The sequence below is a fragment of the Polyodon spathula genome, unplaced genomic scaffold, assembly GCF_017654505.1.
Source record: "Polyodon spathula isolate WHYD16114869_AA unplaced genomic scaffold, ASM1765450v1 scaffolds_4031, whole genome shotgun sequence".
NCBI classification, from domain to species: Eukaryota; Metazoa; Chordata; class Actinopteri; order Acipenseriformes; family Polyodontidae; genus Polyodon; species Polyodon spathula.
In genome coordinates, this window is record NW_024475488.1 from 1 (window position 1) to 18594 (window position 18594).

Here is an 18594-nt window from a genome sequence, read left to right on the forward strand (position 1 = left end):
GATCTTATTCTCAGCAACATTAAGATTTTCCACAACTCTTCGGACAAACTCTTGAATTGTGGGGAAGTCACGTCCAACATCATCAGACCCATCGATCAGGAAGATTACATCCTTTTTTGCACCTTCCATTTCAACTGCAAAACATAAAACACATATTTAAATCAACAGTACTTTAAAACAAGCATTTCACCATTGCGCAAGACAAAATCATTGCATTAAAAAGGCAGGGGGGAGGGGGTTCTAATGAAGAGATTACACTTATTTGAGGTGCTCAATGTGATGTCATTATAGGCACTGGTGATCAAATTGTCCACAGAAAGCAAATATAGGATAGCTAAGGATAACTATGAAGCCTGGCACAGTTAACAACACAATAAAAGATAAACAACAGTACACAGTTTCCACATAAACTACATTTGTGAACTTTACTTTCTGCCTGAATCCCTTTAACACTAGAACTGTTACGTGGGTCAATTTGACCAGTTTTGGATTAGTTTTCGCCAACTTCGCTACCCGAAATCAATGTGTTGTAGGTGTAGTAGATTTTCTATTTGTTTGTCATGTGTCAAAGAGTTGATTTGAGTAAACACTTGAACAATGAAAGACGGTAGCTTAGGGAAATTGTTTGATCTGACAAGCACCCAGGTTTACTGGTACAAAGTCCTGAATCAGATATAGCCAAAATTCGTCATTACATTATTAATGATAAAAAAAAGACATTTAATACCAAGTTGCCAACTCAGTGAAAGCCTAGTTGCTTCATTTCTCAATATATCTGGGAGACATCAACCCTTCATTTTGTTCAAGAAAAATATCAGAAGGAAATATTTAATCTTGAAAGTAGCCAGTTCCATTTACGTCTAAACATGTTAATCTAGTGGGTAATCAAACTTTTTATCTACTTTCGGAGTCAACGAAGTTAAAAATGTTATTTAAACCCTCCTGTAGTTGTGGAATTAAACAAGTTCTTTTTTTTAGTCTTGCCTCTTATAGTAAGTAGAACTTCAGGCGGGTAACAGGTAAACTTAGTACTTTCTGGACGGGTATTTATGTGCCTACCCCCCCCATTTACTCTTACATCACTATTGTGAAAAAGTGGTTTACACATATATTTGATTGTAACTCTGTATGCGCTAACTTTAGAACAATAATTCAGTTGTATTTTGTTTTTTTTGTAAAAAACTTACGACATCTGTGAGGTTGTGCTTTCAACATATTGGGTGCTACGCCTTGAACCCAAAAAAACCCACGATTATTCAAGTCGTTCATACACTGGTCTTTGAATGATCAAGTAGGATTGAATAGCCACAGCTGCCTCATTTGCCCCCAGATGCACATTATTATTATATTATTTATTATTATTATTATTATTGTATTTAGCTGACACTTTTATTCAAAGTGACGTACCAGTTTATGAGAACTACAATTTTTAAATAATTACAACAAATAAACAAACAGAGTAATACAGGAAGAAGAAACGCAGTGGAGTACAGGCTCCAGTGCAATAGACAAATGCTGCTGAAAGCTGCTGCGGTACAGAGGCGTATTCAGCATAGGGTTACATGCCCGGAAGCAGTATATTCATTTTTATGTTATGTTTTTTTTTTTTTTTTTTACTTTTACAGTTTTGTATGTACATTGCCATATTTTTGAAAATACACACTTTTTTATTATTATGAAAAGCGGGAAATACATTATTTCAATAGAACTTAAATAACAACAATGTGTTTATAATATAGATCACATCATATATATTTTTTCCAATGGCAGCATTAGATAAGTATAAATAATACTTGTGCAGGCATATCACTTTTTAGAAATTATTTTTTGTGTGATAAATTTCAAAGCAGACTTCAAACCCTCATCAATGCTCACATCTTTATCTAACACATATACATCAGAAAACCTCAGTTGCACATTTTCAGTCACGTCATGTACAGTATCTTCCCCAGTTTCCGGCATGGGTGTATAGCGCTCTGTGACAGGATGACAGAGAGCTAAGGCTCAGAGACAGAGTAAAGGCAAAAAAATAAAGTTCTTTATTAAACAAAAATAATCAAATAAATAGGCACAAGGGCCAACAGAAAGAGGTTCAAAAACAAATAATCAAAATGAACTTACAAAGTAAACTGTCAGGATCCAGGTCTTTTAAAACAAGACACTCCTTTATTCTAAACATAAAGCTCTCCAACACAAAAGCAAACTCCCAAACAAAAGAACACCCTCTCAGCCAGGGCCTCTCCCCTGGCTTTTATCCCCTGTGGCTGGAGCCCAATTAATCAATAATTACTAATTATTCAATTAGAGCTCCAGCCACATTCTCACATGTTTTCCTGGCAGGGAGAAATTTAACCCCCTCCCTGCCAGTTCCAAACACATTCATATAGATGGGGCAGTTCCCCATCACACTTATATGAATTATATCATCAGTCCAGGTTACAATAAATAAATAGGGCCGCAAATTGACCAGTACCAAACCTGTAGATACACAGGCATCCATCTGCATTTCTTGTTCCGATACCAAAAGGCAAAACCCCAAGACCTTTTAGAGCAGTTGCTGAAGCCCCAACATCATCTCTGGACCTTCCACCAGTCAGCAGAATTAAAACCTGACCTTCCACCAGTCAACACCCTCAAGACGTCTGCTACCAGAAGAAGCAGTAAAGACATTGTCCATAACAAACTGGAGAGCTGCTCCAGTGTTGAGGGGTCTTCCACCTTTATGTCTCAGGCCTCTGATGGTATTAAGGACATCTTCCTTGGTTGAATATGTATTCAGGTAGAAAGCTGCAGCTGCATCATTACTGTACTGCACCACAGCAACTCGATCTTTATTTTCCTCCACATCCATAGTTCTCCAAATCCCTTTCGACTATAAATAACATTTCGAACAAAATCACGGATTGCTGGGAATCCATTCCTAGTATCATCAGAACCATCAAGTAGAAACACAACATCCCTTTTGGCACCTTCTTTGTCAACTATGAAGTATAACAAACACAGGGGTTAACATAAGAAGAAAAAAGTTCACGTGGAGTTAGGACAAATGCTATACGTGAAGTTAACTAGTGCATTTAACCTGACAGTAATGAAATGCACCTACATATTGTTTATAGGTTTTTTTTTTTTTTTTAAATCAAAATACAAATGTGTTCTTTCAATCCATAAACAAGAGAGGCAGTGCTAGACCAGATTGGTAATTAAAGGGATGAAGGAAAATATTCACTTGTCTTAAATTTAGCTTACACAAATTCTTTACCACCTGTTTCTATTAATAACTAAAAGTACAACTTTCTTATATACACACTGGCACAGAATATATCATACTCAAAAAAAGAAGAAAAAACTGCATTGGTAAGGTTAATTTGTAAGCCAACAATCATGTATTTAAGAAATACATCACTAGTCTATGCCCATGTATAAAATACAGATAATAAGATGCCCTATTTAAACTGACAAAAAGAGAAGATGCCAAGACGGCAGATTCAGTATAGTGTGGAAAGTAAGACAAGATCAAATGAGGTGGCTCTTGTCTGTTCACTGAGACACTTAGGAAACATAGAAAACAATCCAAAAAGATGGCTCTGGGAGTGCAGTTATGATAGTTGGTTGTAAGGTCTAAAATTCCACATTGTTTCCTGAGTGGAAGACAATGGAAAGAAACAAAGTGCTCGAGAAAAGCCTGGTCTAAATAATCAAGTCACAATGAGATCAGAACATTTTTCACGTTGAAAAAATATTCGGCGATGCTTTGTCATGGCACTGCAATGTGAATTATTCATCATTCACTTTTCACTTTTGTGTAAACATGCATCAGATTCTAGAACCCTTATGAAACAGGTACTTGCATAAATGCTAATGGAGCTAAGTATTGAAATTCCTATTTTCAATTTTAATCGCCTTTTATTTACCTATGACTGATGGTGTCTCTGTTGTTATCTCTCTGGAAATTTTTGTCACGGAGGATAGAAGTTGCTGCTGGATGTTTGGAAGGTCAGAGAAGTCAGAAACAGAAAGAGCAAAAGTAGGGTAGTATGAAATTGTTTGCAACTCCCTGGTATCTGCAGTCCTTGTTCCGATACCAAACGGCACAACCCCAAGCCCTTTTAGGGCAGTTGCTGAAGGCCCAACATCATCTCTGGACCTTCCAAAAGTCAGCAGAATTAAAACCTGTGGAACACCCTCAAGACGTCTGCTACCAGAAGAAGCAGTAAAGACATTGTCCATAACAAACTGGAGAGCTGCTCCAGTGTTGAGGGGTCTTCCACCTTTATGTCTCAGGCCTTTGATGGTATTAAGGACATCTTCCTTGGTTGAATATGTATTCAGGTAGAAAGCTGCAGCTGCATCATTACTGTACTGCACCACAGCAACTCGATCTTTATTTTCCTCCACATCCATATTCTCCACTACACTTTGAACAAACTCGCGGATTGCTGGGAATCCATTCCTAGTGTCATCAGAACCATCAAGCAGAAACACAACATCTCTTTGGGCAGAATCTCTTTCAACTATAAATAACATTAAATACATATGTTAATTCAAAAATACTTCAGATGGAGAATAATCATCAAGTGACTCTCAACATTGTTTCCTGAGTGGAAGACAATGGAAAGAAAAAAAGCCCTGGAGAAAAGCTTTGTCTAACTAATCCAAAATCCCAATCAGAAACCACTTGGTTACAGTCTCTTATGTTGATGTTGAAAAATAAATAAATACCAGTATTAAAATTGCTTGGTAATGCTCCTTACCTACGACTGTTGGTCTCTCTGTTATTCTGCCTCTGTCAATTTTTATCATAGAGGACAGAAGTTGCTGCTGGATGTTTGGAAGGTCAGAGAAGTCAGAAACCGAAAGAGCAAAAGTAGGGTAGTATGAAATTGTTTGCAACTCCCTGGTATCTGCATTTCTTGTTCCGATACCAAAAGGCAAAACCCCAAGACCTTTTAGAGCAGTTGCTGAAGCCCCAACATCATCTCTGGACCTTCCACCAGTCAGCAGAATTAAAACCTGTGGCACACCCTCAAGACGTCTGCTACCAGAAGAAGCAGTAAAGACATTGTCCATAACAAACTGGAGAGCTGCTCCAGTGTTGAGGGGTCTTCCACCTTTATGTCTCAGGCCTCTGATGGTATTAAGGACATCTTCCTTGGTTGAATATGTATTCAGGTAGAAAGCTGCAGCTGCATCATTACTGTACTGCACCACAGCAACTCGATCTTTATTTTCCTCCACATCCATGTTCTCCACTACTCTTCGAACAAAATCACGGATTGCTGGGAATCCATTCCTAGTATCATCAGAACCATCAAGTAGAAACACAACATCCCTTTTGGCACCTTCTTTGTCAACTATGAAGTATAACAAACACAGGGGTTAACATAAGAAGAAAAAAGTTCACGTGGAGTTAGGACAAATGCTATACGTGAAGTTAACTAGTGCATTTAACCTGACAATAATGAAATTCACCTACATATTGTTTATAGTCTTTTTTTTTTTTTTTTTAATCAAAATACAAATGTGTTCTTTCAATCCATAAACAAGAGAGGCAGTGCTAGACCAGATTGGTAATTAAAGGGATGAAGGAAAATATTCACTTGTCTTAAATTTAGCTTACACAAATTCTTTACCACCTGTTTCTATTAATAACTAAAAGTACAACTTTCTTATATACACACTGGCACAGAATATATCATACTCAAAAAAAGAAGAAAAAACTGCATTGGTAAGGTTAATTTGTAAGCCAACAATCATGTATTTAAGAAATACATCACTAGTCTATGCCCATGTATAAAATACAGATAATAAGATGCCCTATTTAAACTGACAAAAAGAGAAGATGCCAAGACGGCAGATTCAGTATAGTGTGGAAAGTAAGACAAGATCAAATGAGGTGGCTCTTGTCTGTTCACTGAGACACTTAGGAAACATAGAAAACAATCCAAAAAGATGGCTCTGGGAGTGCAGTTATGATAGTTGGTTGTAAGGTCTAAAATTCCACATTGTTTCCTGAGTGGAAGACAATGGAAAGAAACAAAGTGCTCGAGAAAAGCCTGGTCTAAATAATCAAGTCACAATGAGATCAGAAAATTTTTCACGTTGAAAAAATATTCGGCGATGCTTTGTCATGGCACTGCAATGTGAATTATTCATCATTCACTTTTCACTTTTGTGTAAACATGCATCAGATTCTAGAACCCTTATGAAACAGGTACTTGCATAAATGCTAATGGAGCTAAGTATTGAAATTCCTATTTTCAATTTTAATCGCCTTTTATTTACCTATGACTGATGGTGTCTCTGTTGTTATCTCTCTGGAAATTTTTGTCATAGAGGATAGAAGTTGCTGCTGGATGTTTGGAAGGTCAGAGAAGTCAGAAACAGAAAGAGCAAAAGTAGGGTAGTATGAAATTGTTTGCAACTCCCTGGTATCTGCAGTCCTTGTTCCGATACCAAACGGCACAACCCCAAGCCCTTTTAGGGCAGTTGCTGAAGGCCCAACATCATCTCTGGACCTTCCACCACTCAGCAGAATTAAAACCTGTGGAACACCCTCAAGACGCCTGCTACCAGAGGAAGCTGTAAAGACATTGTCCATAACAAACTGGAGAGCTGCTCCAGTGTTGAGGGGTCTTCCACCTTTATGTCTCAGGCCTCTGATGGTATTAAGGACATCTTCCTTGGTTGAATATGTATTCAGGTAGAAAGCTGCAGCTGCATCATTACTGTACTGCACCACAGCAACTCGATCTTTATTTTCCTCCACATCCATGTTCTCCACGACTCTTTGAACAAACTCGCGGATTGCTGGGAATCCATTCCTAGTGTCATCAGAACCATCAAGCAGAAACACAACATCTCTTTGGGCAGAATCTCTTTCAACTATAAATAACATTAAATACATATGTTAATTCAAAAATACTTCAGATGGAGAATAATCATCAAGTGACTCTCAACATTGTTTCCTGAGTGGAAGACAATGGAAAGAAAAAAAGCCCTGGAGAAAAGCTTTGTCTAACTAATCCAAAATCCCAATCAGAAACCACTTGGTTACAGTCTCTTATGTTGATGTTGAAAAATAAATAAATACCAGTATTAAAATTGCTTGGTAATGCTCCTTACCTACGACTGTTGGTCTCTCTGTTATTCTGCCTCTGTCAATTTTTATCATAGAGGACAGAAGTTGCTGCTGGATGTTTGGAAGGTCAGAGAAGTCAGAAACCGAAAGAGCAAAAGTAGGGTAGTACGAAATTGTTTGCAACTCCCTGGTATCTGCATTTCTTGTTCCGATACCAAAAGGCAAAACCCCAAGACCTTTTAGAGCAGTTGCTGAAGCCCCAACATCATCTCTGGACCTTCCACCAGTCAGCAGAATTAAAACCTGTGGAACACCCTCAAGACGTCTGCTACCAGAAGAAGCAGTAAAGACATTGTCCATAACAAACTGGAGAGCTGCTCCAGTGTTGAGGGGTCTTCCACCTTTATGTGTCAGGCCTCTGATGGTATTAAGGACATCTTCCTTGGTTGAATATGTATTCAGGTAGAAAGCTGCAGCTGCATCATTACTGTACTGCACCACAGCAACTCGATCTTTATTTTCCTCCACATCCATATTCTCCACTACTCTTCGAACAAAATCACGGATTGCTGGGAATCCATTCCTAGTATCATCAGAACCATCAAGTAGAAACACAACATCCCTTTTGGCACCTTCTTTGTCAACTATGAAGTATAACAAACACAGGGGTTAACATAAGAAGAAAAAAGTTCACGTGGAGTTAGGACAAATGCTATACGTGAAGTTAACTAGTGCATTTAACCTGACAATAATGAAATGCACCTACATATTGTTTATAGGTTTTTTTTTTTTTTTTTTAATCAAAATACAAATGTGTTCTTTCAATCCATAAACAAGAGAGGCAGTGCTAGACCAGATTGGTAATTAAAGGGATGAAGGAAAATATTCACTTGTCTTAAATTTAGCTTACACAAATTCTTTACCACCTGTTTCTATTAATAACTAAAAGTACAACTTTCTTATATACACACTGGCACAGAATATATCATACTCAAAAAAAGAAGAAAAAACTGCATTGGTAAGGTTAATTTGTAAGCCAACAATCATGTATTTAAGAAATACATCACTAGTCTATGCCCATGTATAAAATACAGATAATAAGATGCCCTATTTAAACTGACAAAAAGAGAAGATGCCAAGACGGCAGATTCAGTATAGTGTGGAAAGTAAGACAAGATCAAATGAGGTGGCTCTTGCCTGTTCACTGAGACACTTAGGAAACATAGAAAACAATCCAAAAAGATGGCTCTGGGAGTGCAGTTATGATAGTTGGTTGTAAGGTCTAAAATTCCACATTGTTTCCTGAGTGGAAGACAATGGAAAGAAACAAAGTGCTCGAGAAAAGCCTGGTCTAAATAATCAAGTCACAATGAGATCAGAAAATTTTTCACGTTGAAAAAATATTCGGCGATGCTTTGTCATGGCACTGCAATGTGAATTATTCATCATTCACTTTTCACTTTTGTGTAAACATGCATCAGATTCTAGAACCCTTATGAAACAGGTACTTGCATAAATGCTAATGGAGCTAAGTATTGAAATTCCTATTTTCAATTTTAATCGCCTTTTATTTACCTATGATTGATGGTGTCTCTGTTGTTATCTCTCTGGAAATTTTTGTCACGGAGGATAGAAGTTGCTGCTGGATGTTTGGAAGGTCAGAGAAGTCAGAAACAGAAAGAGCAAAAGTAGGGTAGTATGAAATTGTTTGCAACTCCCTAATATCTGCAGTCCTTGTTCCGATACCAAACGGCACAACCCCAAGCCCTTTTAGGGCAGTTGCTGAAGGCCCAACATCATCTCTGGACCTTCCACCAGTCAGCAGAATTAAAACCTGTGGAACACCCTCAAGACGTCTGCTACCAGAGGAAGCTGTAAAGACATTGTCCATAACAAACTGGAGAGCTGCTCCAGTGTTGAGGGGTCTTCCACCTTTATGTCTCAGGCCTCTGATGGTATTAAGGACATCTTCCTTGGTTGAATATGTATTCAGGTAGAAAGCTGCAGCTGCATCATTACTGTACTGCACCACAGCAACTCGATCTTTATTTTCCTCCACATCCATGTTCTCCACGACTCTTTGAACAAACTCGCGGATTGCTGGGAATCCATTTCTAGTGTCATCAGAACCATCAAGCAGAAACACAACATCTCTTTGGGCAGAATCTCTTTCAACTATAAATAACATTAAATACATATGTTAATTCAAAAATACTTCAGATGGAGAATAATCATCAAGTGACTCTCAACATTGTTTCCTGAGTGGAAGACAATGGAAAGAAAAAAAGCCCTGGAGAAAAGCTTTGTCTAACTAATCCAAAATCCCAATCAGAAACCACTTGGTTACAGTCTCTTATGTTGATGTTGAAAAATAAATAAATACCAGTATTAAAATTGCTTGGTAATGCTCCTTACCTACGACTGTTGGTCTCTCTGTTATTCTGCCTCTGTCAATTTTTATCATAGAGGACAGAAGTTGCTGCTGGATGTTTGGAAGGTCAGAGAAGTCAGAAACCGAAAGAGCAAAAGTAGGGTAGTACGAAATTGTTTGCAACTCCCTGGTATCTGCATTTCTTGTTCCGATACCAAAAGGCAAAACCCCAAGACCTTTTAGAGCAGTTGCTGAAGCCCCAACATCATCTCTGGACCTTCCACCAGTCAGCAGAATTAAAACCTGTGGAACACCCTCAAGACGTCTGCTACCAGAAGAAGCAGTAAAGACATTGTCCATAACAAACTGGAGAGCTGCTCCAGTGTTGAGGGGTCTTCCACCTTTATGTCTCAGGCCTCTGATGGTATTAAGGACATCTTCCTTGGTTGAATATGTATTCAGGTAGAAAGCTGCAGCTGCATCATTACTGTACTGCACCACAGCAACTCGATCTTTATTTTCCTCCACATCCATATTCTCCACTACTCTTCGAACAAAATCACGGATTGCTGGGAATCCATTCCTAGTATCATCAGAACCATCAAGTAGAAACACAACATCCCTTTTGGCACCTTCTTTGTCAACTATGAAGTATAACAAACACAGGGGTTAACATAAGAAGAAAAAAGTTCACGTGGAGTTAGGACAAATGCTATACGTGAAGTTAACTAGTGCATTTAACCTGACAATAATGAAATGCACCTACATATTGTTTATAGGTTTTTTTTTTTTTTTTAATCAAAATACAAATGTGTTCTTTCAATCCATAAACAAGAGAGGCAGTGCTAGACCAGATTGGTAATTAAAGGGATGAAGGAAAATATTCACTTGTCTTAAATATAGCTTACACAAATTCTTTACCACCTGTTTCTATTAATAACTAAAAGTACAACTTTCTTATATACACACTGGCACAGAATATATCATACTCAAAAAAAGAAGAAAAAACTGCATTGGTAAGGTTAATTTGTAAGCCAACAATCATGTATTTAAGAAATACATCACTAGTCTATGCCCATGTATAAAATACAGATAATAAGATGCCCTATTTAAACTGACAAAAAGAGAAGATGCCAAGACGGCAGATTCAGTATAGTGTGGAAAGTAAGACAAGATCAAATGAGGTGGCTCTTGTCTGTTCACTGAGACACTTAGGAAACATAGAAAACAATCCAAAAAGATGGCTCTGGGAGTGCAGTTATGATAGTTGGTTGTAAGGTCTAAAATTCCACATTGTTTCCTGAGTGGAAGACAATGGAAAGAAACAAAGTGCTCGAGAAAAGCCTGGTCTAAATAATCAAGTCACAATGAGATCAGAACATTTTTCACGTTGAAAAAATATTCGGCGATGCTTTGTCATGGCACTGCAATGTGAATTATTCATCACTCACTTTTCACTTTTGTGTAAACATGCATCAGATTCTAGAACCCTTATGAAACAGGTACTTGCATAAATGCTAATGGAGCTAAGTATTGAAATTCCTATTTTCAATTTTAATCGCCTTTTATTTACCTATGATTGATGGTGTCTCTGTTGTTATCTCTCTGGAAATTTTTGTCACAGAGGATAGAAGTTGCTGCTGGATGTTTGGAAGGTCAGAGAAGTCAGAAACAGAAAGAGCAAAAGTAGGGTAGTATGAAATTGTTTGCAACTCCCTAGTATCTGCAGTCCTTGTTCCGATACCAAACGGCACAACCCCAAGCCCTTTTAGGGCAGTTGCTGAAGGCCCAACATCATCTCTGGACCTTCCACCACTCAGCAGAATTAAAACCTGTGGAACACCCTCAAGACGCCTGCTACCAGAGGAAGCTGTAAAGACATTGTCCATAACAAACTGGAGAGCTGCTCCAGTGTTGAGGGGTCTTCCACCTTTATGTCTCAGGCCTTTGATGGTATTAAGGACATCTTCCTTGGTTGAATATGTATTCAGGTAGAAAGCTGCAGCTGCATCATTACTGTACTGCACCACATTAGACTTGTTTAAACTCAATTTTAAGGGGTTTACTCAGAAAACGTTTCAAAACGGGTCGGGATGGCATTTCATATGCTCCGTGTTCGTGTGATAGATCATTTGTTTATCCATCCATTTAGTTTCGTGAAAATCCATGTGGTAGTTTTTAAGTTACAGAATCACGAAAAAATAAGTTTTGACAAATTAGTGAAGAGTTTTTTTTTTTTCGCTACAATAACTAAAAAACAGATGCGTGTTCAAACACCATATCTGGCAGGTGGAAGTATTTATTGACTAGGAGTGCCTTTTTTTGGAACCAAAAAAATTGATAAAGTGGTTAGCAGATGTTTTTATTGTCCTTACACAGCGTGCACGGTTTATTTTTGGGCTAACTGTAGTAAGCTATGATTTTGTCACAGAGTTACAGAATTGTTGAAAATCGTGATTGAGTAAAAGAAGCAGTGAAACGTGGATATGGTGTTTAGTATAAAGAAAAGCCTTGTGAATTTTTATTTTCATTTAAAACATGCAGCTCATGCCGAAAAATAAAGCACTTTACATGTTAATTATAGGTCAGCGAATAAGATCAGCTGAGAGAGTATGCATGAATGTGCAGCTATCTGCAAAACAAATTGGTGAGCCTTTTCTGTAAAGACAAAAACAATGCATCGGAGGAACAGAAGTTTACCACAAACCAGGCTTTCTTGTAGAACATGTTTTTGTAACATTTAACGGCAGTATTAATGCATAGTCTTTATGTTATTGGTTTTGATGTACTATTTAAAAGGTCTTGTGTATTTTGATGTTGCTAAAACTATAATATTTGGTGAACTTTTTGTGAATTCTTGTTTTTTTTACCACACCTCGCCCAAGAAATGTACTAAAAGTTACTGTGCCAATATCGTAGCCTTACTCATAAGTTACGCATGTGCAGTCGAGCTCCAACACCAAGAGTAAGTTAGTGGGTATTAATCAGTTTAATAATTCTCTGTGGGTAATGTAATTTGAATTACTTATGTCTTGTGGTTCTTGTGGATCCTAACTTTATCCATACAGTTTTACAACTTTTTTTTTTTTTTTTAAATGTAAATCCTTCTGACCTTAACTCCAGTAGCTAAACCCTGGGTGCAGTACCATGATTGACAGTGTAATATTCCAGTGTAATATTCCAATTATTCTAATGAGCTTTTCCCCCCAGAAAAAGATTTATTATTGCTTGGAAAAGCTCATTAGATAATTGGAATATACCTGGAATATTTACACTGTCAGATGGTACGCACCCAGGGTTTAGCTACTGGAGGGAAGGGGTCAAGGGTTTAATTTTACCAAAAAAAGTTAAGTTGTAAAAAACCAGTAATGGCTAAGTCACGGATCCACAAAAAAAAAAAAAAAAAAGTTGACCTAAGGAATTCAAATTAAATTACCCACAGAGAATTATTAAACTGATTAATACCCACTAACTTACTCTTGGTGTTGGAGCTCGACTGCACATGCGTAACTTATGAGTAAGGCTACGATATTGGCACAGTAACTTTTAGTACATTTCTTGGGCGAGGTGTGGTAAAAAAAACAAGAATTCACAAAAAGTTCACCAAATATTATAGTTTTAGCAACATCAAAATACACAAGACCTTTTAAATAGTACATCAAAACCAATAATATAAAAGACTATTGCATTTACTACTGACCCGTACTGACCAGTTCTGAAACAGCATGTTGTAAAGAAAGCCTCTGTAAGTTGGTAAACTTCTGTTCTCTGATGCATTTGTTCTTCTGTCTTTACAGAAAACAGCTCTCACAATTTGTTTTGCAGATTAGCTGTCACCACTTTCCATGCATACTCTCTCAGCTGTCTTATTCGCTGACCTATAACTACATGTAAATGCTTTATATTTTCAGTGCATGATGCTGCATGTTTTAAAGGAAATAAAAATCAAAAGTGTTTTTACATCCATATCCAAGATTTCACTGCCTTCTTTTATAATTCACGATTTTCACAATTTCTGTAAGCCCCACCCCCCCCTCCGCTGTGACAAAATCATAGCCTTACTTACCAGTTAGCAAAAATAAACCGTGCACGCGTGAAGAAAAATAAAAACAACTTGCTAAACACTTTATCCATTTTTTTGGTTCCAAAAAAAGGCACTCCTAGTCAATAAATACTTCCACCTGCCAGATATGGTGTTTGAACACGCATCTGTTTTTTAGTTATTGTAGCGAAAAAAAAAAAACTCTTCACTAATTTGTCAAAACTTATTTTTTCGTGATTCTGTAACTTAAAAACTACCACATGGATTTTCACGAAACTAAATGGATGGATAAACAAATGATCTATCACACGAACACGGAGCATATGAAATGCCATCCCGACCCGTTTTGAAACGTTTTCTGAGTAAACCCCTTAAAATTGAGTTTAAACAAGTCTCTGCCAGCTATCGCGCCGTTAAAATGTACATTTTTGAGTCTGGGTCTAATATGTTTAATATTGTTGTGTTTTTATACCATAAAGTGTAAACTTGTTTAGACTTGACGTACTCTTGACAGCCTTATAGTGTAAGGGAAATACTGAATTGTACTTCTTGTTCACTCACTGACACTTCTTGGCTTTTGCAGTCTTTTATTTTGATGGTGCTTTTAGAAATTCATTTTTATCTACTGTATAAAAAAAAAATACACAAGTTGGTGGTTTGTTTTGAGACGATGCTGATACTGTTAAGACTTATAGGTTGTTTCTTAACATATATTTACTACTAAATATGGAAATGGTGATTACAAGGATGGATTTTTTTTCAGTATTGCATTCTATTTACATGGTAACGCAGAATATGATACTGTTTATCAGAGCTAAAAACATCACTTTTTTTAAAAAGCAAATTTTTTACTATATATTATTGGACCTCAGTTCTTCAACTGTATGATCCATTTCTCAATGTAAAATATTAGGATTTCCTAACACCTTTATTTAATATATTCCATAGTTGAACGTGAAACTGTTGAAAGGGATGTTGTCTTTCTGCTTGATGGTACTGATGACACGAGAAATGGATTCCTAGAAATTCGAGAATTTGTTGAAAAAGTAGTGGAGAAACTAGGTATGGAAGAAGACAAAGATCGAGTTGCTGTGGTGCAGTACAGTAATGATCCAGATGCAAATTTCTACTTAAATACATATTCGACAAAGGAAGATGTCCTTAATGCCATCAAAGGCCTCAGACATAAAGGTGGAAGACCTCTCAACACTGGAACAGCTCTTCAGTTTGTTAAGGACAATGTCTTTACTGCTTCTGCTGGTAGTAGAAGCATTGATGGCATACCCCAGATTTTAATATTGCTGATTGGTGGAAGATCCAGAGATGATGTTGGGGCTTCAGCAACTGCTTTAAAAGGTCTTGGGGTTGTGCCTTTTGGTATCGGAACAAGGAATGCAGATACCAGGGAGTTGCAAACAATTTCTTATGATCCTACTTTTGCTCTTTCTGTTTCTGACTTCTCTGACCTTCCAAACATCCAGCAGCAACTTCTGTCCTCTATGATAAAAATTGACAGAGGCAGAATAACAGAGAGACCAACAGTCGTAGGTAAGGAGCATTACCAAGCAATTTTAATACTGGTATTTATTTATTTTTCAACATCAACATAAGAGACTGTAACCAAGTGGTTTCTGATTGGGATTTTGGATTAGTTAGACAAAGCTTTTCTCCAGGGCTTTTTTTCTTTCCATTGTCTTCCACTCAGGAAACAATGACGAGAGTCACTTGATGATTATTCTCCATCTGAAGTATTTTTGAATTAACATATGTATTTAATGTTATTTATAGTTGAAAGAGATTCTGCCCAAAGAGATGTTGTGTTTCTGCTTGATGGTTCTGATGACACTAGGAATGGATTCCCAGCAATCCGCGAGTTTGTTCAAAGTGTAGTGGAGAATATGGATGTGGAGCAAAATAAAGATCGAGTTGCTGTGGTGCAGTACAGTAATGATGCAGCAGCAATGTTCTACCTGAATACATATTCAACCAAGGAAGATGTCCTTAATACCATCAAAGGCCTGAGACATAAAGGTGGAAGACCCCTCAACACTGGAGCAGCTCTCCAGTTTGTTATGGACAATGTCTTTACAGCTTCCTCTGGTAGCAGACGTCTTGAGGGTGTTCCACAGGTTTTAATTCTGCTGACTGGTGGAAGGTCCAGAGATGATGTTGGGGCTTCAGCAACTGCTCTAAAAGGTCTTGGGGTTAAGTGCCTTTTGGTATCGGAACAAGAAATGCAGATACCAGGGAGTTGCAAACAATTTCATACTACCCTACTTTTGCTCTTTCTGTTTCTGACTTCTCTGATCTTCCAAACATCCAGCAGCAACTTCTGTCCTCTATGATAAAAATTGACAGAGGCAGAATCAACAGAGAGACCAACAGTCGTAGGTAAGGAGCATTACCAAGCAATTTTAATACTGGTATTTATTTATTTTTCAACATGCAACTATACAGAGACTGTAACCAAGTGGTTTCTGATTGGGATTTTGGATTAGTTAGACAAAGCTTTTCTCCAGGGCTTTTTTTCTTGAAAATTGTCTTCCACTCAGGAAACAATGTTGAGAGTCACTTGATGATTATTCTCCATCTGAAGTATTTTTGAATTAACATATGTATTTAATGTTATTTATAGTTGAAAGAGATTCTGCCCAAAGAGATGTTGTGTTTCTGCTTGATGGTTCTGATGACACTAGGAATGGATTCCCAGCAATCCGCGAGTTTGTTCAAAGTGTAGTGGAGAATATGGATGTGGAGGAAAATAAAGATCGAGTTGCTGTGGTGCAGTACAGTAATGATGCAGCTGCAGCTTTCTACCTGAATACATATTCAACCAAGGAAGATGTCCTTAATACCATCAAAGGCCTGAGACATAAAGGTGGAAGACCCCTCAACACTGGAGCAGCTCTCCAGTTTGTTATGGACAATGTCTTTACAGCTTCCTCTGGTAGCAGGCGTCTTGAGGGTGTTCCACAGGTTTTAATTCTGCTGACTGGTGGAAGGTCCAGAGATGATGTTGGGCCTTCAGCAACTGCCCTAAAAGGGCTTGGGGTTGTGCCGTTTGGTATCGGAACAAGGACTGCAGATACCAGGGAGTTGCAAACAATTTCATACTACCCTACTTTTGCTCTTTCTGTTTCTGACTTCTCTGACCTTCCAAACATCCAGCAGCAACTTCTATCCTCCGTGACAAAAATTTCCAGAGAGATAACAACAGAGACACCATCAGTCATAGGTAAATAAAAGGCGATTAAAATTGAAAATAGGAATTTCAATACTTAGCTCCATTAGCATTTATGCAAGTACCTGTTTCATAAGGGTTCTAGAATCTGATGCATGTTTACACAAAAGTGAAAAGTGAATGATGAATAATTCACATTGCAGTGCCATCACAAAGCGATGCAGAATATTTTTTCAACATGAAAACATTTCCGATCTCACTGGGACTTGATTATTTAGACCAGGCTTTTCTTTTGCACTTTGTTTCTTTCCATTGTCTTCAACGCAGGAAACAATGTGGAATTTTATACCTTACAACCAACTATCATAACTGCACTCCCAGAGCCATCTTTTTGGATTGTTTTCTATGTTTCCTAAGTGTCTCAGTGAACAGACAAGAGCCACCTCATTTGATCTTGTCTTCCTTTCCAGACTGTTCTGTATCTGCCGTCTTGGCATCTTCTCTTTTTGTCAGTTTAAATAGGGCATCTTATTATCTGTATTTTATACATGGGCATAGACTAGTGATGTATTTCTTAAATACATGATTGTTGGCTTACAAATTAACCTTACCAATGCAGTTTTTTCTTCTTTTTTTGAGTATGATATATTCTGTGCCAGTGTGTATATAAGAAAGTTGTACTTTTAGTTATTAATAGAAACAGTTGATAAAGAATTTGTGTAAATTAAGTTTAAAGCAAGTGGCTATTTTCCTTCATCCCTTTAATTACCAATCTGGTCTAGAACTGCCTCTCTTGTTTATGGATTGAAAGAACACATTTGTATTTTGATTAAAAAAAAAAAAAAACCTATAAACAATATGTAGGTGCATTTCATTACTGTCAGGTTAAATGCACTAGTTAACTTCACGTATAGCATTTGTCCTAACTCCACGTGAACTTTTTTTCTTCTTATGTTAACCCCTGTGTTTGTTATACTTCATAGTTGACAAAGAAGGTGCCAAAAGGGATGTTGTGTTTCTACTTGATGGTTCTGATGATACTAGGAATGGATTCCCAGCAATCCGTGATTTTGTTCGAAGAGTAGTGGAGAATATGGATGTGGAGGAAAATAAAGATCGAGTTGCTGTGGTGCAGTACAGTAATGATGCAGCTGCAGCTTTCTACCTGAATACATATTCAACCAAGGAAGATGTCCTTAATACCATCAGAGGCCTGAGACATAAAGGTGGAAGACCCCTCAACACTGGAGCAGCTCTCCAGTTTGTTATGGACAATGTCTTTACTGCTTCTTCTGGTAGCAGACGTCTTGAGGGTGTGCCCCAGGTTTTAATTCTGCTGACTGGTGGAAGGTCCAGAGATGATGTTGGGGCTTCAGCAACTGCTCTAAAAGGTCTTGGGGTTGTGCCGTTTGGTATCGGAACAAGGACTGCAGATACTAGGGAGTTGCAAACAATTTCATACTACCCTACTTTTGCTCTTTCGGTTTCTGACTTCTCTGACCTTCCAAACATCCAGCAGCAACTTCTGTCCTCTATGATAAAAATTGACAGAGGCAGAATAACAGAGAGACCAACAGTCGTAGGTAAGGAGCATTACCAAGCAATTTTAATACTGGTATTTATTTATTTTTCAACATCAACATAAGAGACTGTAACCAAGTGGTTTCTGATTGGGATTTTGGATTAGTTAGACAAAGCTTTTCTCCAGGGCTTTTTTTCTTTCCATTGTCTTCCACTCAGGAAACAATGTTGAGAGTCACTTGATGATTATTCTCCATCTGAAGTATTTTTGAATTAACATATGTATTTAATGTTATTTATAGTTGAAAGAGATTCTGCCCAAAGAGATGTTGTGTTTCTGCTTGATGGTTCTGATGACACTAGAAATGGATTCCCAGCAATCCGCGAGTTTGTTCAAAGAG

General features: G+C 37.6%; 2 protein-coding genes across 2 annotated transcripts; one reads left to right on the forward strand and one right to left on the reverse strand.

Moving 5' to 3' along the window:
• Nucleotides 1-71: 71 nt before the first annotated feature.
• On the reverse strand, nucleotides 72-11473 carry LOC121312590 (collagen alpha-3(VI) chain-like; the record flags this gene model as incomplete). Its single annotated transcript, XM_041244305.1, has 9 exons — nucleotides 11023-11473; nucleotides 9494-10093; nucleotides 8654-9253; nucleotides 7123-7722; nucleotides 6283-6882; nucleotides 4752-5351; nucleotides 3912-4511; nucleotides 2811-2981; nucleotides 72-134 (listed from the first exon to the last, which is right to left on the reverse strand). Coding segments are annotated over exons 1-9 (4150 nt in total), but the record flags the coding sequence as incomplete, so codon positions are not given.
• Nucleotides 11474-14555: 3082 nt separating this feature from the next.
• On the forward strand, nucleotides 14556-15836 carry LOC121312589 (collagen alpha-3(VI) chain-like). The gene is made up of 2 exons (XM_041244304.1): nucleotides 14556-15039; nucleotides 15280-15836. The coding sequence occupies exons 1-2, from the start codon at nucleotides 14556-14558 to the stop codon at nucleotides 15834-15836; spliced, it is 1041 nt and encodes a 346-aa protein (XP_041100238.1).
• Nucleotides 15837-18594: the final 2758 nt, after the last annotated feature.